Source organism: Equus quagga, chromosome 3 (assembly GCF_021613505.1).
Source record: "Equus quagga isolate Etosha38 chromosome 3, UCLA_HA_Equagga_1.0, whole genome shotgun sequence".
Lineage (NCBI taxonomy): Eukaryota > Metazoa > Chordata > Mammalia > Perissodactyla > Equidae > Equus > Equus quagga.
Window position 1 is genome coordinate 31,345,352 of NC_060269.1, and position 25,560 is coordinate 31,370,911.

General features: G+C 39.0%; 1 protein-coding gene across 2 annotated transcripts in view; it reads right to left on the reverse strand.

The window, feature by feature from the left end:
• The window catches only part of INPP4B (inositol polyphosphate-4-phosphatase type II B), a 749,608-nt gene that overhangs the window by 242,330 nt on the left and 481,718 nt on the right, over positions 1 to 25,560 (reverse strand). Inside the window, exons 11-12 of one of the 2 annotated variants that reach the window (XM_046657053.1) lie at positions 11,601 to 11,651; positions 1,387 to 1,466 (exon numbers count right to left, since the gene is read on the reverse strand). In XM_046657053.1, coding sequence (XP_046513009.1) covers positions 1,387 to 1,466; positions 11,601 to 11,651 — 131 coding nt within the window. Of the gene's footprint in view, positions 1 to 1,386; positions 1,467 to 1,811; positions 1,909 to 11,600; positions 11,652 to 25,560 lie in introns of those variants that run through there. The other variant, XM_046657054.1, reaches the window with a different exon arrangement.

Below are 25,560 nucleotides of genomic sequence, written 5' to 3' on the forward strand. Positions count from 1 at the left end.
TGCATCTTATCCAGATATGCGTGCCCACTAGTAGTTCTAAGTTAGCTCAATGTTTGAGACCTCATATCATGAACCGAGGGGCACTTGCGTCACATCCAACCACCATGCTAGGCTGGCAATAGATATTTTCTAGGTGTCAGTGACACTGATAGCTAGATATTTTAGCTGGCCCTTACACACTACAAATTGAAAATAACCACAGCAAAATTTTATTGGGAATGACACCACAAAACTACAAAGATTTTTAGATGTTTTCTCAAGTAAAATAAAACAAAAAAATAACAGATGTTTAAGAGACACAGCCTAAAATAAGCCTGAGAGAAGATAGTGGCCTCATTAGAACCCACCAACACTTATTTGTCTGCATGAATATGGATTACTTTAAATTATTTTATACCATCTCTTGAGTCAACATCAAAACTGTAAGGATCAGGAAAAATCAGAAAAAGAGACAGCAGCAGTACAGATTCCAGTATGAGCAAGAGTATCTTTACTGAAATAAATTGTTTGTTACCAGTGGGTCCTTGGGGTCCAAGGCAGAGGGCAAACTTAAGACATTTTCTCTTCCCTGAGAGTGGTCTCTAAGTTTCATCAAAAGAGGAGCATCTTAAGATTTACAAAGAGAGTTCCATACAATTTTTATATTCATTTATACTATACAAATAGAGCAAGAGGTATTCTCCATGTATACATAATTATAAGTTATTATACAGTCAGAAAACAACATACTATTATTGTTTCAAATTTATTATGAATTTAAAAAGAAATATTTATTCTATTTATTACTTTTGTTAGTATTAAAACATTATGCAACTTCCTAAGGATTTTTGTCTCATCTTATGTATCAAAACAAACTGTACTTATACTCAAAATCAGCTATAATCTATTGTCTGTTTCAATATGGTCTGTTTTAATTTATAACTATCTCATATCTAATAGTATAGCAACAAAATAAGCTTAAAAAAAGAGAATACTCAGTTTACCCTCTATTATCATAAGTCCTCAATGTTGCCTCTAATAAACATATTTCAAACGTAAAAACTTACTTGATTTAATAACATTTTGATAAGTAACAAAAAAATTACTTAATAGGACACTCATCATTTCTATTTACTTTCTTACTTTCACAGACTTTCATCACTTTAACGATAAAGTGATTTTTTTTTCCTACAAGGGCCGATAACCTTTGACAATTTGAAATATGAACTTTAATGTGAACTTGAATGACTGCTGTTTCACCATAACTTGTTGAAGTAACGAATATAAGCCATTTGAGAGTTGACATCTGAACGTCTGCAGGAATTGTGACTTTCGAACCCAACCAGCCATCAATAAATATCATGGGCTATTAACTAGAACAGCATTTCTGCAGACAAAGAGACCCACCTCAGGCTCAGGGCTAGCAGCTGCTCCTTTGACTTCAACAGCTCCCCCACTTTAAAACTGGCATAGCCCAGGAAACTTCGCTGAAAATAAGAGAGAAAGAACGATTTTCATTCATTTCTGAGGTTCTTAATATTTTTGCTGTCACACCAATCACACCAATCACACAAAATTAATGTTTAGAAGAATGAAATGTTAAATCTATTAGCCTGACAAATAGGTCACTGGCAGAGATACAATCATCAGTAATATACCCACTTCACGGGGTGAGGTCGAGGGGTGCAAATCCTTTTGTTAAAAATAAAGAGACAAATAGCCTAGAAAATAGCAAAATGTATAATACAAAAGCCAAGACTTTTCCACGAACTAATTTTCTCCCCATATGAAAACTGGGGTAAAAGAAAAGATGATAAACTTTCAATATTTACCAGTGCCGACGTTGTTCTTATCAGAATTCCTCAAGTCACTGGCAGCAACAACTTTGTATTCCAGATATGAGCAAATCTGTCACTTGGAGCTATTTTTATGTGGGACTCTGTACAAGCTATAAATAGAAATGCTATATTTCTCCCCCATCATAGCAATGTTTAAAAGCATTTGTTTCCTTTGTTATTTCTATGCTAGCATGGGACAATTTCATTCCAATACACCAAAAAGAAAGGGACTTATTCAGTCACATTTTCTAAAATTGCTTTTTAAACCTATCATAACTGGTGTTGACTATCTACGAATATCTACTTTCTATACTCTTTGATTCATAATGTAAAGAATAAAACTCTAAATTGATTTTTCTTTTCCAGGATAAAAATCTTTCATCTCTTTTTAATATTCCTGGCTACTTCTGATTTGAAAGTCATACTATTATGGTATACCATGAATAGAATTTCTCATTCTCCCCTCAAGGTCAAGAAGTAAACATGAAAATATCAAAACCATATTATTACCCATGCCATTGCTGCCTAAAACATTGTAATACTCTACAAGAAGTCAATACTACATCTTCCAGAACATTCTCTCTTCATATGTCTGTTGCCAGGCTTCACTAAAATAAGAGGCTGGACTTAAGTAGTCTGAGGCCAGTTGGGTCTTTTCAGAGGAAAGTGTGCAGTTATGCCATACACAAAAGGCTCCATCTGCACTGAGCAACTGTTGGACATAGGAAAGAAAAGCTTCAGGTCAGAATTTTCCTCTCTCTTTTCAAAGCTCTAACTTAGAAGAACTGTTTCAAAAGGCAAACATCTGAAATACAACTCAGTTCTAAACTTGGAGATGCCTGTATTTTAGTAATGATAAACCCAGTGAATTAATTTGAAACTCAAGAGCTGGTTTAGACACCAAGTCACCAAAGCCAGAAGAATATGAGACCAAATTATTAGGTGAAGAATATTAGGTGAAAATAGAGGATTTGTGGAAACAAGCTCTGATGACAGGTCAACGAGTGATGAAATGAGAGTGAATCATGGCAGAAAAGGAAGTGCAACAGCTGTATGAACAAAGTATGCAGAGATTTAGGATGACTTTTCAGCAAGAGGTAATGAGAGCCTAGGAGAGATCCAGCTGAACCAAAGCATTTGTAACTTCATCAGGGATACCTACTAGAACATTCCCATAGAAAAGAGCACCCCTCCTCAACACACACACTGCTATTCTTTATTCCTTATCCTGCTGGATTTTTCTCTATTGGCGCTTAAATATTATATATTTATTTTGTCCCCCCACCAAAAAATTGAGATTTGAAGTAGTTGCACAAGAAGCTTTATTTTGTTTTCTGATAAACCCCCAGTGCCTAACGCATAGTAGGTACATGATAAATATTTACTGACAAAGAATGAATGAACAAATGGCATAGCGCAAGCTTTCAAGTACTAGTTATTCTATTAGATATAGAAGAAATGCTCTTTCTGCATATAGTTATAAACTACTATACTTCACCGAAGTGTGGGAAATCAAAACAATTTTACAGTGTGCAGACAGTACATGTAAAATGTTGTAGTGAATTTCATTTTAGCATTTTGTATTTTAACGAGATGTCTATCTCACTTATTCTTTATATGATAATTAGGGTTTTTAATTTAAATCCTCACCCCTCACTCATTATCCTTATTCAAAGAAAACTCTTAACTGACCAGAAATTTCATGATGCCCTAAAATTTCAAATTATTTCTTCTCTTTGCCTTTTGAGACTTTGAAGGTATGGATGGTTTTAGAATTAATAAAACAAACTACATATGCCATGAATGTTACTGTGGTCTTTTTGACAATAAAAGCAGCAAATGCCCCCAGACTGGAAAATAGCAATGAGAGACAGGTGGAACGGCTATTTTCAGACATGAGCTGCAGACACACGACAAGGCACAGCTGCAAGCAGAGTTTGTGACCACAAGCCTTTGGAGGCCTCTCCTGTCCACCAGCCCAGAAGCTCCTGTGGAGGCGGACCTTGGCTTGTCCATCTTCGAGCCAAGCCCAGTGTGTGGAACAGAGGGGCCGTGTGGTATGCCTACTGCTGCACTGTTTGCAGTGTGCCAAGAACAATGCTCTTGAGTCAATCTTTTCCATCACAACTGTCAGCCACATGCTTAATCTCAAAGGATAATAGGAGAACTTACAGAGAAAACACAATCTGCTAGAAAACAATTTGGGTAAAGGCGTTATGGCATTAGATTATGAAAACATGTCAAACAAGAGGAGATGTTATATAGATATAAATATTATTTATTCTAAAAATAACTGTATACTCTGTCTGGATGTTGCACAAAATACATTAATAAAATCCTCAAATTTAAAGACAATCTATAATTGTTTCACATTTCAACACCAACAATGAAATTGCCTATACATTTATTTTCTAGCAGGTTTTTATGTATTTGCTTCACCTCAACACAAATAAAACTAGGGCCTTCTGCACTCCCAAAGTTGGAAAATACATCATTCATTTACATGAACATTCTTTGGACTCCTGGTAAAAGAACAAATTAAAGGGAAAAACAGTCTTCTCTATTTCTGAAACCTGCATTCCCATATAGGGAAAACAGTGCACAATGCTATATCATAAGCTAATAACTTAATATAAAGCTACTTTATCCTTGCTGTCACTGTAATCATAATCATAGAATTTAAGAGAATTCTTTAAGACTTTTTTTATATTTCAAATATAACTCAAGGAACAATGTTTTCTCTCATTCGGTGCCGTTTCTAAACTTCTCATCCTAAAGGTTTCACACTGGGAGCTTTAATATCAGGCGAAAAATAAAAAAGACAAAGAAAAAAATGTAAAGCCTCACTAGAATTGGAGCTTCGGAGGTCTGAAATGTAGTCCTAAATTAGTTATTTTCCAAAAATGGAAATCTGGGCAGTTAAACCATTTGTCCTAGCCCCTGGGCTGCATCCAGTGATGGGCATGCTCAGGCCTTCGATCTCTTTCCTCTCTCTCACAAACCTGTGGTCTTGGATGAGTTCCTCCAACACTCTAGGCCTTGGTTTCTGTATGAAAAAGTTGTATATGATTAACTGTATCTTTCTCATAGCTGTTGTTATGAGAATTAAAGTAACCCAAGCAAAGCACTTAGTATATTGCTGAGAAAACAGGAATATTCCACAAACATTAACTTGCATAGCAATTAAGGTAACACACCCAGAAGTCAAATGACTTAAAAGTATTGTAAGTCCACCTTGGATACCTTTTGAAAAAGGCAGAGTATTAAAAAAAAAAAAAAAATCTATGAGAACTGCCTGCAATAAAAAAAGAAAATATATGTTTAAAAATAAAAATTAGATTCAGGGGAAATATATATTAGAAGAAATTCTACATAAAAAGTGAAAAAAAAATACAAAGGTCATATGGGCCTATACAGTTATTATTGTTGAACACGTGTTACCTATAAGCTACCTTGTAGTTCAAATTTTTAGTAGATCATATGGAAAGTTTATCAGGGCCCAAGAAATGTCTACATGGAATCTAAGAATATCAAGGCTTGTTAAGGCATTGCCAGTCTGTAGAGGAAGAAAGTGGGGCCCAAAGGAGTTAACTGGCTAACTTATGGTCACAAAACTAGTTAATATGCAGAAGGCCGAATTAGAACCCAGGCTCTTGCCTTTCAGTCCAGTGTTCTTTCATCCCCCTCATGCTGTGCCTTATTTCCAGGACAGGTGGCAATTCTCTTTCCTTCTGACAGGTTCTCTGCCCACACAACATGTGGCTCTGACCTTTCTTGCCTGCTCATAACAGTGAAACAAACACTCACAATTATGATTCTGGTGCCAGCACCCAAAGCAGGTGATCATTAAATTGCTGGATGCACGATTTCAATCACTCACCTGGCTGGAGAGAGGTATCAAGCAGGGTGGAAAAAAGTGGGGCATCTGTCTCAATCCCTGGCCTCTCTCGATAGGGAGTGTACAAATAAACAGTTTATCCACCAGCCACTGTGGGGACCCTGAGCAAGTCACAGATCTCCAGACTGCTCACCAGGATTGCACACCTCCCTGCAGCAGGTCCTCAATGGTCCCCTGGCCATACAGCACTACAGAAGGAGCCAGAGGATGTACAAGCCCATATGCATTGCCATGAGCTGGCCAAACCTCCATCACTTATGTAATCTCACAAAGCCTTTATTCAGAGTATAGGTTTCCTTTATACTACAATTTGCGTGAATCTCCCAAGTTTTTCCAAGTACTGTCTAGAGCTGCATTATCCTGAACACTAGTTTGTGGCTCTTGTGAATTGAGATGAGTTCTAAGTGTGAAATACACAACAAATTTATAAGATGCGGTATGAAAAAAGAAATGTGAAATATATCATTAACAATTGTTTGTATTGATTACATTTTAAAATGATAATATTTTGCATATTTGGGGCTCAATAAAATATAATTAAATTAATTTCACCTTTTTTGAAATAAACCTTTTTATTTATTTTTTTTCTTCTTCTTTCCGAAGCCCCCCAGTACATAGTTGTATATTCTAGTTGTAGGTTCTTCTGGTTGTGCTATGTGGGATGCTGCCTCAGCACATGGCCTGATGAACTGTGCCACGTCTGTGCCCAGGATCCGAACTGGCAAAACCCTGGGCTGCCAAAGCGGAGCATATAAACTTAACCATTTGGCCACAGGGTCAGCCCCTCTTTATATTTTTTTAAAAGCAGGGACTACTAGAAAATTTAAAATTGCATACATGGCATGCATTTGTGGTATGCATTATATTTACATTGGATAGTGCTTGTTTAGATGCTAAATGAATCTATCAATAATACTTTGACCTATTCTCACAAAACTATATACAGGAACTGTGTAAATTTTAAAAGGTGTTTGAAGATCCGAAGTTGATGTCATGAGGTGGATAAACAACATCTTGTACACATAACTTACAGGACAGGCCCTTTTTCATAACCCAGGTACTTTATCTTCACTGTCAACCCTAACGGATACAGTTACATGGTTTCTCATCTATAGGAAGGCAAACAGGATATGAACTATTCACATTGAAAAAAAGACATCAGAAAGAAAAAAGAATTGGGGGGAAATCTGCTAAAAGTTGCTGAACGGTCCAAAGAAAACATTGAAAAGCACTTTAGGTTAAAGTCATATACTATAAAATTACGTATTTACCATGAATACACCTCAAAAGCTCTCATAGCACAGATTGGCATCTGCTTGACTAAGTCATCAACAAAGGTTTGGGTGCATCCAGTAGGTGCTTCTTAAGAATGCAAAGAAATGTATGGAGCATATTTGAAGGATTTACAATGAAAGATTTTCGCTCATGTTTTAATTGGAGTACTTAATCGCTAGAGTCCTAACATGATGGCAAAGGCATTATTAGCTCTACTTTCTTGACCAAGAAATTGAACTGTCAGACTCTTTTTGCAGTGTCCAAAGAAATATTTTGAGGATTAATTGATGAGATGTTTATTAACTGGTAGAACTTCATTGGTGCTCAAGATGTGGTAATTCTTATCTAGAATATCATGTTCTCTGAGAGTGTTAGAAGCCACGGCATGCTGATGTCAGCTCTTATTTAGTCTCATTCTTACTATACCTGAGATTTAGTTCAGTAATATAATTGCCATTTTATTGAGTTCTGATGTGACACAGAATGTACTAGATATTTACCATATTATTTTTGTTTTTAGTCACCATACCCCTCTTTTAATTCTGGTGGTTCTAAAAAATATAAGATGGTTGGCAAACCAAAATTACGGTATACTTCCCAATACATTCAATACAGATATTGTAATTTGCTAATTTCCAGGCACAAAGCTTGGACTGTTAGAGTGAGCAAAATAAGCAGGGTCTTCATTCTCATGGAGTCTAACATCTAGTAGCAGTGCGGAGACCTTACTAACACCTAATACCCATTCTGCCCTTCTTTCAGTACTAAAAGCACTTTGATTTTGTTTAAGAAGGAATTGTACCCAGATTCCCTTCTGCCTAGGGACTCAGCTCTTCTCAGTGATATCTAAGTGTTAGTATGCCAACTGAGAATTCCTGGAAAGTTGCTGTTTTGCAGAATTGAAAGAACAGAATCAGATGATCTGAGCCTTTGACCTTTACTCTTTCCCAGCCTGGAATATGAGACTTGGAGGTGCTATGGTCAGAGCAGACAATACTCTAAGAAAGGAAGAGCAGGAAGATGGATAGAGCCTGCTTGCATGAAGCCATTTTTGAGTAGCTGCAGTCTTGGACAACCTCCCCCAAGACTTTTTCTAACATGAGAAAAACAAGCCTACTACCTTTAAAACACTGTCTGTCAGTGAATGCCTCTGAATGCATTCCTAAGTGATACAACAGACATATCACAGAATGTCAATTGAGACTTTTCTTTTGGTGCAGGAATTATAGCTGAATCTTTGTTACCAAATGCACCACATTATAAGTTCAGAGAACCTCCAGTCGTTGGAGCTATCAACCCCCTCACAATGCTTAACGAGGAGCCAGTTCAGAGAAAGTGGCCTATTGATAACCATGACATATACAGTTAATACAAAGGTAGTGTTAGAAGAGAGGGAAGGTCAGCATTTGGGGATGTATACTATTTAGGAAATGAGGCTAATCTCTCTGTTAATCACCCTCAAGAAGACACCTCTATCTCCAAAGCCAAAGCCAAAGTCAAGGGAATCTGATCCCAAAAAATCACTTATCAAGCTTGGAGGTGTCCAACCATCCTTACCTCCCCACTGTTGGGGACTGGTGATTGTCTCTCCTGTGATAATCACTGACTATCTAGTACCATGCTGCTGGGGCTTGTAGAAAGGGTCAACAAGGAGATGGCTGAGCTGAGAGAGGAGACCAGTGGGCAGCCTGAATTTCTTCCATGCGACATGGCTAATACATGCGAATTTTACATGGGTCAAATGGACAGCACAGAAAGCAGCTGAGCTAGGGCCACATGCTGGAAAAGTGGATCTCAGTAGCAAGAGAGTGTAGGGTGAGCCTGGGCAGTGGAGAAGGTTGCACCAGAATCAGATCCTCCATCATAGGGAAATATGCAGTTGGAAGGAGCCTACAAGGCCTCCAGGAATACATATATTCTGCTCACAAGAGAGCCAGCATTTCAACATCTACCACATGGAGAACTCTGACAGGCAGCGTCAGCCTGAGAAGCACCGAAACCATCAGAAGGGGAACTGCACCTTCACCAAGGGCAAGCACAGAAGGAATCTGTCTCCCCTTTCCTCTCTCCTTGCCGCAGCACTGAACAATAAAAGGAGGAAAGGGTACGCCATGTGAGAGAATCAGACTACGCTCCCTCTCTCCCACAAGTTGCCAGAGTCAGAGATGTCTATAGCCTGCGGTGGGAAACAGTGGGAAGAGAAAGGAGAAATAAATAATTTAATGAAGAGACTTAAAGGATTTTGCATCCAATTCCAATGTGTGTTTTTTCTCCATACATCCAAGCAATTCTCTGACACCAGGTGAGTGTCCTGTGATTCAACTCAATTCTGGCACTATCTACTGGGAGATAGCATCAGATGCCACAGGCTGAGGGCTCAGTCCCATAAGATGGCTTGGCCCTCACTTCAGATGCCAATTACAAGCCCAAGCTGTTACTTGTGCTTCTGACTGAGCAGCTACAAGTCAGAGGTTCCCAGGAAACCCTCCTTGGGTTTGATTAATTTGCAAGAGTGGCTCACAGAACTCAGGCAACCCATTTACTTACTAGATTACTGATTTATTACAAAGGATATTAAAGGATATGAATCGACAAGCAGATGAAAAGATAAATAGGGCAAAGTATGGGGAAAGGGCACAGCGCTTCCACGCTCTCCTCCGAAATCTCCAGGTGTTCATAACCCAAAAGCTCTCTGAACCCCATCCTTTTGGGTTTTTATAGAGGTTTCATTACATAGGAATGATTGATTAAATCCTTGGCCATTGGCAATTGATTTAACCTCCAACCTCTCTCCCCTTCCCAGAGGTCAAGGGAGGGGACTGAAAGTTCCAACCTCTAATCACATAATTGGTTCTCCTGGCAACCAGCTCCCATCCTTAAGTGAGGTCCAAAAGTCACCTCATTAACCTAACAAAAGACACCCATGTATCTGTCTCAACACTTAAGAAATTTCAAGGGTTTTAGGAGCTCTGTGCCTGAACTGTAGACAAAGACCAAACACATATTCCCTATTATAAATCACAATACCACAGGACACAAGTTTTAACATGAATTAAATGTATTCCCAAGAACTTGAATGTGAAAAAAAAATGGGGGAAATTTACACAATTAGGCCAGGACGTCATTGAAGCCTCAAGCAAGGAGGATTTAACACAGAGCAAGTTGAGGGGGTGAGCAGTTAGCAGAGAAAAAATTAAATCGGTTCATCTTTCTTGAACACCAAAAAATAAATGGAACTGCTCGATAAAATAATGTATTAACCTATTAATAGTTACAGATTTCACAAGGTCTTTTGTCTTCTGAAGGAGGTGTGAAGGGTGTGATGAGAGCTTGCAAGTGATGACTAGTTTGCAGGAGGGAACCTGGGGTAGTAGGAATAAGCAACAGGCATGTGACCTGAGCCCTGAGCAGGGAGAGGGAGCTGGTGGTGAGCAGCAGCTGGGCAGGAAGAGGGTCATGTGGCCTGTGGCAATGGAGGCCTGAGGCTGGAAGAACTTGTTGGTCCCTTTGGACAAACTAAATTAAGCCCTCCACGCAGTCTGGGCACAGAGATGGGTGATGCAAGTGTGAGCAGCACAAGTGGTTGAAGGGACAGGCAGAAAACAAAGCATGAAGATTCACTTGAGGCAAAGAGAGTTATTCAACCTTGCCCAGGAAGAAACTAGAAGCTTGGGTTAGGCATGAGAAAGCACAAAAGGAGTGTCCTTTCCCTTCTCCTTCACTCTCAGATGCAGAAATAGCTGGCATTCTCCTTGGTGGATTCAACTTACACTTTGGGGCATATTTTTGGAGGGCTACTTTGGCAGGATGGGGTGGTGGCTGTTGCCAATGAGGAAATGAACAGTACCTAGTACAGGTGTCCACACGCGGCCTGGAAGAAGGTTGTCAATTGCCTGTAGGATTTCAGGGAATTTCAAACAGGCCTTTCAGTTGGTTCAGCCCCAGGGCTTCTTGGACCCAACTTATTTCTGGACTTTTTCCTCCTCTCTGAATGCACAGATCCTGGGGACTCAGCCTGCTGGGTTATCTTTTCAGGAGCTGCCACTGCCTGCTCCTGCCTTGTCTAAGCAAAAATCACCTATTACTCTCTTGCTTTTCTAACATCTGAAGGCTGGAGATGTGACAGTGCAGATGCAGCAGGAAAACCTCAGCGGGATTTTCCAACGCTGGACTGCACATTGGTGGCAGCTTCTGTTTTGACCTGTGTTACAGTGCTTAAGTGGCAGGCAGCGGAAAATATCACAGTTCTACAGCTAGTTAGTTCTCTGCCTCCTTCCTGAAGTGGAAGAGCCCACATCTGCAAATTCCCTAGCCTGTGTTGGTCCAGGAATGCTGGCTCCAAATCGCATCTCAGCTACCTGCAGGGCAATTTCCAAATTCATCTCTAGCCAGCTGAACTAAATATGAATTCATTTGAGGATGATTTTCAGGAGACAAGGAGTAAATTCCATGCCATTCAGCAAATAAGTGACAGTGCCTCCTCGCATAGTCACACCCTGTTAATTTAACTCAATTTCATTTGTCAGCCACCAGGCAGGAGGCCAGAGAATATCTAAATGATTAACTCGGAAGGAATGCCTGTGCCTTTTGGAAACACAAGAAACACTTACCCCAACCTCTGGCAGGGGATCCTTATGTTCAAGGAGGACACTGGTTCGAACCTATGGAGAAAAACAAACATTTTCTGTATGACTTTGGAGTAGAAACCAGCGCAGGAGCTTCACACAGGTGCTGGGTTTCATTGTCCTTCATGTGGCATCAGTTCAGACTCTGTGGTTAATCATTATTGAAGGCACCTGTGTGCAACACCCTCTGCAGTGCAACAAAGCTGTCCTCTTACAGTTCCTAAACTTCCTGATTTTCCTAAGGAGACAGAGCCCCTTGGATCCTCACTGCATGACCCCTGGTCAAATACAGAGATATCCAGGCTTTAGGTGAATCACCTTTAATTCCACCAAAAAGCAGCCCTCATTCAACATTCAAGAGAAGGGACAGAGTTAGTGTAGAGGGAGTCACTCTATGGATGCTCAATAGATATTTATTCTCTGAATGAGCAGCAAGATCCACAGTCCTTACAGGATATCCCTCCCACGTGAGAATTCTGGGCCAAATTGTCAGATACCATCATCTAGGTTTGTTTGAAAACCAATTCTCAACTGGGGGAGAGGAAAGTAGTGTAAAATAATCAGTCATCTGGGGAAGCTTTTCATATGTTTGAAAAGCACTGCAAGAGAAATATCAACTTTTGAGAATTTAATAAGTAGACATATTTTCTACTGAGCAGCGATGCCCCATCCTGCTGTCCATCAGAATTACCTGGGGGCCTTTTCAAACTGGTAATGCTTTTTCCTGCCCCCAGATATTGATTCTAACGCACGGCTACTAGGTCTATGGTTCTCTATTTAAGAAAAAAATGTTCCCAAGGAAAAGAAATCACGATTATCCTTCTCACTTAAGAAAAAGCTAGTAAAAGGAAGAAAGAAACATAAAACCTAAATCTAGTGCATCTTGATTTGAAGTACAGATGAGACAAACGAGATAAATGAATACAGAGCAATATACAAGCACACTCTGTTTAACTGGAGAGCAGAGGACTGCAGGAACAGACGGGAGAGAGGAACCCAGGAACACATAAGGGATCAACATTTTAGAGGGTCACTTTAACAAGATCTCTTTGGAGGAGCAACACTGACAATCACACTCTCTTCAAATCAGGACTTAAAGTCCTGATGTACCTGACCACACCAGGTCAATTCTCCCAGGTTAATGGATGCTTATAATACCCCTCACAATGTCAAAAGACTTGAACCAGCTCCTAAGGGCCTACTCATCTTTAACATGGTTTCCATTTCTTTGAAAAAGCCCCAAGCCACGGGAAAACAGCACATTTTAACTTCCAGCTGAACACTCTTTCTTTGTTTCTTTATGACAGATCCAGCACTACCGCTTGCACAATTTGTCAGTCATTACGACTCAAAATTGTTCACCAGAGCACAAAATAAATGACAGGAGAGCTCCCAACAGAGTAAACAACACAATTTGCAGAACACACTCAACTCAGGGTTTCATGACAGAGAGCTGACTGGCGACGAGCATTTGCAGTTTGGTAGCTGCATTAATGTTCAGTGGTACAGACTGTTCAGATGTACCATTCAGTCTCATTATCTGGAAATCATTAGCTGGCCTCAAAGGATGAGGAAACTATATATTAACAGTGGGCTGTAATAGACTATATAGTGTGTATATATATATGTGTTCTCTCTCTACACACACACACGGACTATATATACACACATACAAGCATATATATAATTTATATATACACAATGTATATCTGCATGTTTACATATATAGTAGAATGTACTATAATATATAACAAAATAATAAATATATAAAAATAATAAAATATATAAACAAATGGACTATAGGAAATAAATATTCACACACATGCAACCCATACTCACATACATATATGTGTGTATTTATACATCATTTTAAGAAAATATTTACCATTCAAATAACATTACCCAAAGGGATATGCTTGAATTTAAAAATAAAGTGAAAGAATCAGAAATCGGTGAGAGTCAACATATATAGACTGTATAAAGTATATATATCTATATAAACTATGTGATATAATGTTGGACAAAAGTAGAATAATACTAACAATTCATGCAACATGGTCGTTAAACTCCTAAATTTATGTTGATTTTATCAGTAGAACATTTATTCCTTATAAATATGAATAAACTATAAAGAAAAAAAAGATCCTTAACCCAAATTTGTACACTATGAAAAAAATCTAAAGATATTCACAGACTAGTTCATATCCAATGTGTCTGTGTGAGTGAAGGAGAGAATGAACTTTACTTTACATAATAGAAGTATTTTTGAAAAGCACATGTATGTCACACTTTCCTAAATTGAGGCATGTTTCAATTACCAGCAGAGCTCCTGATTCAGAGGAACTGAAAGACAAAACTTTAATAAACCAACTTCAAATTTTGTAAAGTCAGATTTTCACATAAAACATTTCTTTATATCACTATATATGTATAGTTCTAAAACTTTTACATATTTAAGGTCAATCCTACTGATGTTGTGACATGTAGGTTACACATCAATGATGCTTTCCTTGTGTAATATATATCCCTCATTACAGTGAACACAAAGTAGTTGGCAAGCACAGGATTTGCCAGTGAATGAGGTCTCATTCCTTCTCTTTGGGATTTCAGAGTCTAGTGAGGGGAACAAATGTATGAATAATCCAGTATAATGTAATAAATGCTATAATGGAAATGTGAGCATTTTCTTGTGGGCATTCAGAGTGAGGAGTAACTAATTCAGCCTGTGATTGTCAGGAAAGGCTTCACGGAAGAAGTGTTCTGGGTTTTGCAGGATAAGTGGGAGTTTTAGGCAAGGAAGGATATGACAAAGCCAGCAGGGTGTTATAAAACAGGCATGTGTCATGGAGTTGTAAAAGCCCATTTGTGTTTGGGAAAGAGCGAGCATTCTGATGATGCCATAACATGGGGGCCCTCAGGGGAGTGGCAAGAGTTAAATATGTTTGGGGATAGAGGTTGGAGCCATTTGCTGTAGAGGGTTATCTATCATATTATGGAACTGGAGCTTTATGCAATTTATGGGCAATCGGAAATCAGAGAAGACACTGGGTAGAGGAATGACACGACTAGATCCCCTTGAGTCATCCCAACTCTGCCCTCAGTTACACTGACAGAATTATTTAATCTCTTTATGCCAGTTGCTTTTTGGCTTTACATCAGTTATGGAGTTAACAATACACCTCATAGGTTGCTGTGAGTATTACAACTTTTCAGCTCTTAGAACAGTCCCTGACACAGAATGAGAAGGAGGGAGGAAGGGAGAGAGAAAGAAAGGAAAGGAAGAGAGAGGAATTGAGGAGGGCAGGGAGAAAAAGAAAGAAGGAGAAAGGAAGGGAGAAAAGAAGACAGAGGGAAGAAGGGAGGGAGGGAGGAATGTGTCACTGAGAAAAAATAAACCCTGGACAGATTTAGATGAGACCTCTGGATGAGAAAGAGATGAAGCAATGGCGGTCACTGTGGCATCTGGAATATTCCAGTTCATCAGCAACGTCATACCTCCTGAGATTTACTGGCCTTCCTTAGGAATTCATTTTCCCTTTTTTGGTCTTATCAGCAGTTCTTCTCCCTGTTTCTCTTCACCTACCCCCCCTATCCCTTCCTGGGACATAAGAATGTCTGCCTGATGACACATTTAAAGTTTTTATAACTTCCTTTTGTCTAGACTTTTATGATATCAAATAAAGCAAGGGAGATCAATTAATAGGAGTGATCATGTAGAAGATTATATATTCCATCTTGAAAATTTTTTAAAGTTCACGTAAAACAAATGCATTTCCTTCTCTACTAACTTCATAAGTTCAAAATTCTACATACTAAATTTATCTTGAAAAAAAGTAAAAAACAAAACAAAACCAGGTAGCATATAGTGAATTATGCTCACTCTTTCATCAACTCTCTATAGATTAGTTCACAAACTTTATTCCCAAGCAAGAGCCTGCTTGAGCTACCACAGCAGTGACTGAATATAGCATTCCAATGCTCAAATCCATGGAGAAAAGCTCCTTAAACTAGACAACCTTGCTACAAAGACCATGGGCACTGCTCTTTGTGCACAGTGTATGTGTAAGTGAGGCTTGCTCCATTCCAGCTGGATTTTTCAGAAGTGGATATAGTATGCCCTCTCCACTGTCTCTTTCTCCCGCCAGGGAATCCAGCCCTTAGGTGGCTGCCGAGCTGCACCTTGGTCCTAGAATGTCCACAGAAAACCATCACTACCTGTATTAGACTGCTAAATGATTGTATTCGTTTTCTACTATTGTGTAACAAACTTAAGCTATTTAAAACAACATCCTTTGATTAGTTCACAGTCTGTAGGTCAGAAGTCCAGGCCCGGTGTGGCTGGGTTCTCCACTCCAGTCTTGCGGGGCTCAAATCAAAGTGACAGCTGGCTTCGCCCTCATCTGGAGGCTTGACAAGGGAAAGGACTACTTCCAGCTCCTTCAGGCTATTAGCAGAATTCATTGCTTGCAGTTGTAGGACAGAGGTCCTCATTTTCTTGATGGCTGTCAGGTCAAAGTTGCTGTAAACTCCTAGAGACGGTCTTCATTCCTTGCCATGTGGCCTCCTCTATCTTCAGATCAGAATCTCCTTTGTGTCAAATCCTCCTCACACTTTGAATCTCTGTCTTTGGGTTCCACTCTCTTTTAAAGGCTTACCTGATTAGGTCAGGCTCACCCCAGATAATCTCCCCTTCTTAGGCAATTTTGCCATGAAAGATGACCCAATCACAGGAGTAAACGCCATCATATCACAGTTCTAGGGATTATGCAGAGCAGGAGGCAGTAATCTTGGGGCCATCTTAGAATTCTGCTCAGCACAATGATCAAGAAATAAACTCCCATTATGCTAAGACACTGAAATTTGGATATTTGCATTTGTTTCAGCAGCCAGCATAATTTAGACCTCCCATTTGTTTTATAAGAAATTTTGCATTCAGTTTATGGCTATGAAGACATAAAGCAAACAGTTAATATTAAATCCTTATTCACTATTTCAATGTCATCAAACATGTATTAACTACTTATTATGATCTAGGCACTATTATAAACACCAGCCATCTGAAGAGATTAAGAAGACAGGGTATTTCTTATCCACAGGCAATAATGATAACATGAGAAGAGTGAAAACGTGTAAAATAATTACTAAGCATATCCGATTGTCTACAACCTACCAGCTACTCTTACATATTGATTTTCCAATTGTTTAAATTTTTGTTGTGAATGGAGAAAATGATCCATGTACAACCCAAATGATTTAGACCATAGAATCTTGAAGATGGAAGGGATCTTAGAGCCAACTTAGCAAAACCATCTATGCAATGTGAAAATTTTATCTGAAATACCCCTGGGAAATGCATTTAAAATTTCTCCTTGAACATGTTTAACATCTAGCTTTCTATCTCACTAATCAGGACTATAGAGATACTGTTGCAAACTCATACAATGGGCTGGAAGTAAGAGAATAGAGATCGGAGAGGACTCTGGCAAAATGGAAATCACATTCTTCGTCTATAAGGAATGGCAACTACCCAGCTTCAATGATTACAAAGTTCCTGAGAAGAAGTCCTAATTCTTTTGCAGGTAGGCAATATTTATCAATTATTATCAATATTTAATTGTTTTTACCAGAAACAGGCCTGGTAAATAAGGTGAGTGGTCTAAGCAGGCCCAGTACTGTTTTAGTGAAAAAAAAAAAAAAAAATTGCTACCCTAAAACAGTTGCTCTTGATCTTGACAACACATTAGAATCATCAGGAATATTTTTTTAATATCAGTTTTCCAGGCCACACTCTAGAATATTTAAATCAGAATCTCGGAGGGAAGGATTCAGTCATCGGTATTTTTTAAGGCTCACTCCACACTTGATTCCAATGAGCAGCCAAATTTAAGAACTACTACTCTAAAATAAATGAGATTTTTTTTGTGAGAGCCTCATAAATCAGCTCTGAATTCAGTGAGAAGTTGCAAAAACGTATTGAGTAATGGTCAAATGATGGAATAAGGTTGACTTTGAAAAAGATTTTTTTAAAAGTTAATGGAATCTCAGAGCTAGAAGAGATCTTAGACATTATTGGGCAATGTTTCTTAAACCTTAGCATGCATACTCATCACCTGGTGGTCTGCCGCTGATCAGGAGGATGGTCTGAGGACCATCCCCTAGAAGCTTGTTAGAAATGTACAATCTCACTCTCACTCCAGACATACTAAATCAGAATCTTCATTTTAACAAGGTTCCCGTGTAATTCATACACATGATAAAGTTGGAGAAGCTCTGCTCTAGAAGCGTGCTTATGAGTGAAAGTGATCACAGATAGAAGGGTAGGCATTCATTTGCACATAAACAAGCCTGAGATAACAAATGAGATTTATTCTTCTGGTTATGAAGGTATTTAGTATTTTTTTAAAAATGTCAACCATCTGTAAAAGTTCCAGATAATATTTTCTATCAGAGATGCCCTTTCCTTTGTCATGCAAATAGAAAGGAGTTTGCTCTTGTCAATGAAGTCAGAGATTGATTTGGGATAGAGCTGGGCTGGAATTTTGGTAAGACTCAGTTTTGTGAGCTGAATTTCCACCCTACCCCAATCCCAGATTCATATATGGAAGCCCTAACCACCAGTACCTCAGAATATGACTGTATTCAGAGATAGATAGAGTGATTAAGTTAAAATGAGGCCATTTGGTGAGGCCTAACGCAATATGTCTGATAAGAAGTGTCCTGATGATAAGGGGAAGAGACACTAGGGGTGTGTACACCAAGGAACGACCACGTGAAGAGTCAGCAAGAGGGTGGCCATCTGCAAGCCAAAGAGAGAGGCCTCAGAAGAACCCATCCCCACCACTGCCTTGATTTTAGACTTCCAGACTCGAGAGGGTGAGAAAATAACCCTCTGTTACTTAAGCCACCCAGTCTGCGGCACTTTGTTATGGCAGCCCTAGCAATCTAAGACACATTCTACCTGAGTTGCAGGGTATGGCCCTCTGAGACTTTCAACGGAGAGCCTGGCTGGTCTTTGCTCCTCAACCCTGAGAGAATGCTGAGGGTTCTCAGATATCTGAGCATACCTCTTTTGCACTGTGCCCCTCAGAGCTTCAAAATCTGGCAAATGTCTTTAGAGTGAGACGAGCCATGAGTCTGAGTCCCCTTTGGTCTCCGCATTTGTTATGTCAGCTACACATGAAAATCAAAATCTCTGCTGGGTTCTCTGTCTGCCAGCTGTCGCCTTGTGTTTAGCAAAGCCTTGATGCCCAGACTTCTAGCTACAGGGAGAATCTGTAAATGCCCTCAGGTGAAAAATGGCTTTTTAGTCCCTTGGTGTCAATTCACTGCTCCCTCTAGGGTTTAACTCTTGCCTGTTTTTGGTCCCTCTCCCCGGTTTCCTAAGCACTGTGAAACTGGGAGGTTTTCCTCTGCTTTTTATAGGCCTTTGGCCTTATTCTTTAGCCTCCTGCACAGCCACAGAACTCAGGGAGTCTCTTCTGAGAAAAAAATGGCCACTGACTTGAGGCCCCTGAAGTCTCAACTTCTCACTTCATCCAACACAACTGCTAAAAGATTTCTGATTTCTCCTCCTCTGAGCAGCAGCAGCCCTGTGTCCAGGCAAAGGCCTGTTCTTCAGTCCACTCTCAGAATCAGCAGATGCTGAAAAATCTCAGGCTCCTGATAGCTCAACTCTGAAAGGTCCTGTGTTCTCTGGAATTTCAGCATAACTTGTCATTATTACTTTCACAGCTCAATGATACTTTCAAACCTCATTTTTGTACCATGTCTGGCTTGTTTCTCGGTGTTGTCAGAGGGAATGTTACTTGCTCCACCTACCACATCCTACCCAAACTGAACTTTTTAATATCTGAAAGTTATTGGAAAGCTAAGGAATCTTCCAAACATGTGATTAAGACACGAAAAATGATATTCAACAGAGCATAGTTAAATATGATTGGAGAGGGGAGAAAAATGCCATTATATGCTTATCTATTTAGTTAAGTCTTTGATAAACCCTTTACAAATGCATAACTACAGGTAGTTCCCTTAGTAAAAGCAGAGTTTACCCTGAAGCCTGAGCACTATCCAAAAATAATCCAATAATTATTGTGTGACATGCTTTCTTGGTTTTTACTAGGTAAATGTGATCATCTTTCATATGTCAAAACATATTCAACAAAACTATGTACACAAGAACATTCTATAGACTTCCAAGCCAAAATGAGATAATGGTATAACAAATATAAGCACTCTTTTAGTTTGGATGCATCTAATCTTAGAGGTTTTCCATTTCTCTAAGGCAGCGATGTTCACACTATAGCTCTCTAGTCACATGGGTCTCTTTATGTTTAATTGGTGGCTCTTTAAGACTTCTAATTTCGCTATATGAATGCGCCATTATACTAAATTCTACCAGTCATCCAGGAGTCATGTGCTTCTTTAGGTTCATGGTGACTGCAAATGCGGCACTAGAGTCATATAACTTTGAGTCTCCCTGCCATTAGCCACATTTTATTCCATTTCCCTTTCCAACTATTACAGAGATCTATTACAGGCAGGTGTGAAAATACTGAACAGCAAAAATATCTTAAGACATTCCTTTCCTTGGTCGGAGAATCTCTGAAAGATACAGGCTCTGCTGAAAATAAGAGATGCAGAAACTGAAGTCTAGCTCTCATGGAAGCCAAAGAGGTGTCTCCACCACTGCTCTGAGGGTAAACCCTTCTGCCTGTCACATTCTTTACTTCTGGATCTTCCTGAAAGGGACACTAGGCTGGGAAAGGCAATAGCATTCAGAGCTGTCAGGTTCCCTGACCTGTGTCTATGAGTTAAGTCCTGTCCTGTACACTTACCTAAAGCAAAAAGGACAAACCTTAAAGAACTGTACAACTAAAGGCCACAGACTTAAGTGTTAAGAGATGTTTAGATATTTTTAAAATGGAAATAAAGAGTAAGGAGCTCTTTGTACTGCAAAAACACAATCTAAAAATGTGTCTTACAGGCACTGAAACATTAACTAATAATTTTCTAAACAACTGCTCATTATAATTTGAGAACTCCATTCCCAGTGACTTCCAAAGCCCCACATGAGGATATTATTAACACATGAAGTATATATAAGGCCCAATTCAAATACAAGGTATCTATATTAACAGTTTTTGCTCAGGTCAAACCACTATTACTGCTCCCATCTCCCTTCCTCTCCTTCTCCACTACCCCAATAAACAAAAATAATTGTACCACCACTCTGGAAAGTGAGAAGAGAGTCATGAGGGCTGATTCCTTGATCCTAGCACTAGAACTGAATCGAGTTTTGAATTCAGTATGTGCTACCCTAAAAACTTTCTAGCCTAGAAAGAAATAATATAAAGCTTATAAGTGATAAGTAAGGATAATAGAAGCAAAGGAAATAACCATCACTATACTCACTTGGCCTATGGGTTAATTACTTCAGAGGCACATATATTAACTTTTTTTTCTTGTATTAGCTCATTTAATTCCTGTAGTTCTGTGTTGTTTTATTATCACTTTGTCCATTTTACAGATGAGAAAACTCAGTTTCAGGAAGTCGAAGTAATTTGCCCAGAGTCACTTCAATAGCAAGTTGCAGATCAGACGTTAAACGATCTGCTTCTAAAGCCTGTGCCCATTCTGTGGCAGTGTGCCTCTTCTGAGCCCAGACTGATGGTGACTTTAAGTGTCTTCCCTAGGGCTGCTTAATGAGTTTTAAAAACCAAAAATCTATTAGCCTCAGGGAATAGAAACAGACACAATTTATCATATTGCCAGACTCAAAAACACCATCCTTACATGTTAACGGCCCCCAATTAAGAGCACAGTCATGAGTTAATGAACAAGCCATTAGACAGAGAACAGTAATATCAACACAAGCACATGTCTATTAATCTTTTGCTCATTGGAAGTCATTAGTCCCAACACTATAAGGCTAAATAATTTCTAGGTAGCTTTAAACAAAATTATTGTGATATTATTACTTATTTCAAGAGATCATTTACAACCCAGGCTTTTGTAACCCCAGTCAAAAGATCACCAAGCCCTAGGTAGAGATCAACTGATTTATATAATCAATGCACAAATCATACTTTTTGGATGAATTGAAAAAAAATGTGTATCCAGGCATAAAGGGGAGAGGCTTTCAATGCAGCTAACAGTGAAGTGCTGTGTTCATCTCCAGGAAAAAAACAGAATTAACTGCAGTAGCTTTACTCTACTATCACAGCAGTTTCTTTCTCTATGGAATTCTACTAACGTATCTAATAATTTGATCAATGGGTCTCAATATTGGCTGCACATGAGAATCATCCGTGCACATTAAAAAATGCTGATGCCAGGGCCCCACTTGTTCATGTTCCTTTAGTTGATCCGTTTCTAATCACTCAGAATTTTCTTTCACTGCTTTCCCTTCCCATTTTATCTTCAAAATCACCTTATGAGAAAACTGAGGAGCAAACTGGAAGTAACTTTCAACCTGCAGGAAAACACGACTCAAAGATAAGTGCCTTTCTCCCCAGATTATGTGGCTAGTAAGTAGAAGAGCTAATATTTCGGCTTGGATCTGCTGTATTCCAAAACCAATGCCTTTGACACCTCTGTTGTAATGCCTGCAGCTTGGGCTGAAATAAGAATCCCACATCCACTACACGAAAGACGATGAACGGAAATCGAAGCAGGGTTCCCAGTTTCCCCGCTGTAGAGGGAAACGTGACTGTTGCATCTCAAGCGAGAACTCGGGGTGACTCTCCTCAAAGGAACACTGTTAGGAAGTAGCCAGGGTCTATTGCACGACTCGCTCAGTCTTGTCTTAAAAGAGCAAAGGTGTTAAATTCAATGTTGTAAACTCTTCCCAGGAAGGTGATACCGATATATAACAATGTTTCTATATGAAAAATGTATTCGTAGTTTCAAAAGATTGATTTACAAAATTGGGAACACAATCCCATTAAGTGGAGGGCTCCTTTTACCCTAATAAACCAGGTGTATACTCAATCCTGTAACGTCTGAGTAGCAGCTGGGATGCAAAATGCCTACAATTTATATCTTATTCAAACCACGGATCAGCAGTTCTCTAGTGTGGTCCGATCAGAAGATCTGCAAGGTCAAAATTATTTGCATGATAATTCTAAAATGATATTTTCCCTTTTTACTCCTTGTGCCACTCTCTCAGTATATTTCTTTAGTTTTCCAAAATGCAATAATTTCAAAAACATGTATTATTTATGTGAACATATAACGGATTTAATATTTGCTATTTTAAATGAATTAATAAACGTTTTAAAATTTTCTGAGTTTTAATTTCCAATGTGCTAAACATCTATAAGTTATTAAAACCATATGAACAAAAGCCTTTTGGGATTCTTGATAATTTTGAAGAATGTAAAAGCATCCGAAGACCAAAAGTTTGAGAAACACTGCTACAGGCGATCCTCAACATTTGGGATTTGTTTTTCATGGTTACTTGGTCAATCTTACTATTTTTCAGAAGATTTTTGCTGCAGAGTCTCTTTCAGAGATGGATGTGATGTTTACCACATGCACCCACTAATCCAGCCACTCTGAATCACCACAGTTCCTTGAACTTGCCTTGCTCCCACGTCCCTCCATGCTTTGCACGTGCTTCTCTTCTGCCATAAGTGCAGGGGACACAGCCATGACAAGGAATAATCACTTCACAGACTTACATCCCAGCATCAGGAAGGGACGGAAAATATCAAAATAGGTAAATTAGGAAGTATGCGTGGAAGTAAAATATGGTAATGGAATGTTAACTGGATAGGACTACTTTACTACAGTGGTTTCTCTGAGTAGGTGACTTTAATTAAGACCTACATAAAGAAGAGGAGCCAGCTCAGAGAAAAATAAGAGGAAAGAGTATTCCAGGACAAGACAAGAGCAAGTGCAAATGCCTTGAAGCCAGAATGGCTAAAAAAACTGGCTGAATGGAGAGTAAAAAAGTGAGAGGGAGAATCAAAGAAGGCAGGGCTCTAGTGATGTAGGGTCTATATTTTAATTTTAATGGGAAACTCTAGCAGGGTTTTGAACCAAGAAGTGATGTGATCTTTTTCACACTTTAAAAATACTACTCTGATTCTAATATGGAGAACAGACTGCAGAAGGTCAAGAGTGAAAAGGATGAACAATTAGGAGTTATTTGCAATTTAGAGTTTTGTTACCATTACTCTACTTTTTCTAGAGTCAAGATCAAGCTCAGTGCTTAGGTTTTAGAGTGATAATCATTGCATAGCCTCTAGTTATTTAATTTGTTTCTAATTATTTATAGAAATCACTTTGATACTGACAGAGAAACAAAGTTAGCATATAAATTTCTTGTATGTATAATTATATTCATCTATGTGAATAATAATGCTCAACTGGTCACAAGAACATTTGTGAATGAATAATATTTAAATAAATTTAGTGACAGATAATAAATGTTCTGCTATATACATCATATTTACATTACGGATATTAAAGAATAGCACAGCTCTTGAAATACAAGAATATTCAGAAGAAGCACGGTAACTTAAAGCACGAGGGAGTTCAATTCCCTGAAAAAAATTTATAAACAAACTGAGTGATGATAATAGAATGATGATTACCAAAGAAACTCCTACGAATAAGATCGTCTATGGATGGGTTCGGCACTTCTGGCAGGTACCTGTGACAGCAGCATTTAGAAAACGTCTTCAGTGATACATCTTTGCATTTGAACCACATCAGCAAGCAACCATTCAAAAACCCGCGAATGGCAAATAATGATGCCAGTATGGAAGAATATAAAAGGGAAGAACAGCACCTTTAATTTTTAAATCAAACCCCTTTTTTCTAGAACAAGAGACCTATTAACAGGACTTCTGGAAAGCATCTTTCCATAGGAGCACAATTTTGCACACGATTGGGCCTGACTTAAAATATACCTTGGAAATCCAACTCTGAGTTTTTAAAGTTGTGGAACATTCTATATCTGCACTGGAACAGTAGCTGCCTGTGAGATGGCTCTTTCATTTTCTAATCAAAGTTTTTCCGTTTTACACAGTAAACTGGCAGTCAGAACCAAGTCCACGCGCGCACGCACACACATGCACACACACACAGGAGTATTCAGCAAGCAATTCAACTCCACTAAAGTGCAACTGTTCAACAAATGTCAAAATATTCCTGTTCCCCCAAACCATTCAAAGCTTTTAAAATAAAGCTTCTCGAATGTCTAAGGACTTTACCGTCTTAAGAACACATCTGAAACCTAGAATCTTCACTCTTTAAATTCTTAACAGCTGAAGTATCCCTGACTTTATAATGCATGTTTTGTGCTTAAAGTGAGTTTATACTCGGTATTCTTGCTGCCTCAGTGCCTAAAGAGGCAGGCTAAATTTGAGCTAATGGGCTCAGGCATTTGAGAGGAAACTATCTAAAACTAAGAGCACTAAGGAAAGTCCACTCACAAGGACAAGAGAAACGGGCATTTTCATAAATTCTTCTTATCAAAAATTGTACTTTTACCTTTCCCAGTTCTTAAAGTGAATTTTTCTTTGATGCTGTCGGGAAGAAACTTTCAAACGTTCTTAGATAAGGGTGCTCATTATTGCGCAGACGAGACAAGACCACAGGTAAGGACATTCAGGGGCTTTAATCTAATCGTGCTCAATGGGATTCTGCCATTAAGGACAGTGGCATTCAGGTAAATGTTTAACAACTGGTTCTGGGAGGATGGAGATGGGAGGGAAAGCTATGATTTCTAGAGTGTGCCAATTCCTGTGATTTAAATATACCCACCCCGGCCGGTTTCAAGCTACCAACTTGAGACGACAGACTGTGGAGCTGGGAATGATGTGCAGGATCAGCTCTGCAGGGCTGGTGGAGCCGACGCCAGCACATCACCGTGGGGTCACCATGGGGTCACTGTGGAGAAGTCAGCAGGCACAGATGCTTGGGACCCAGATCTACT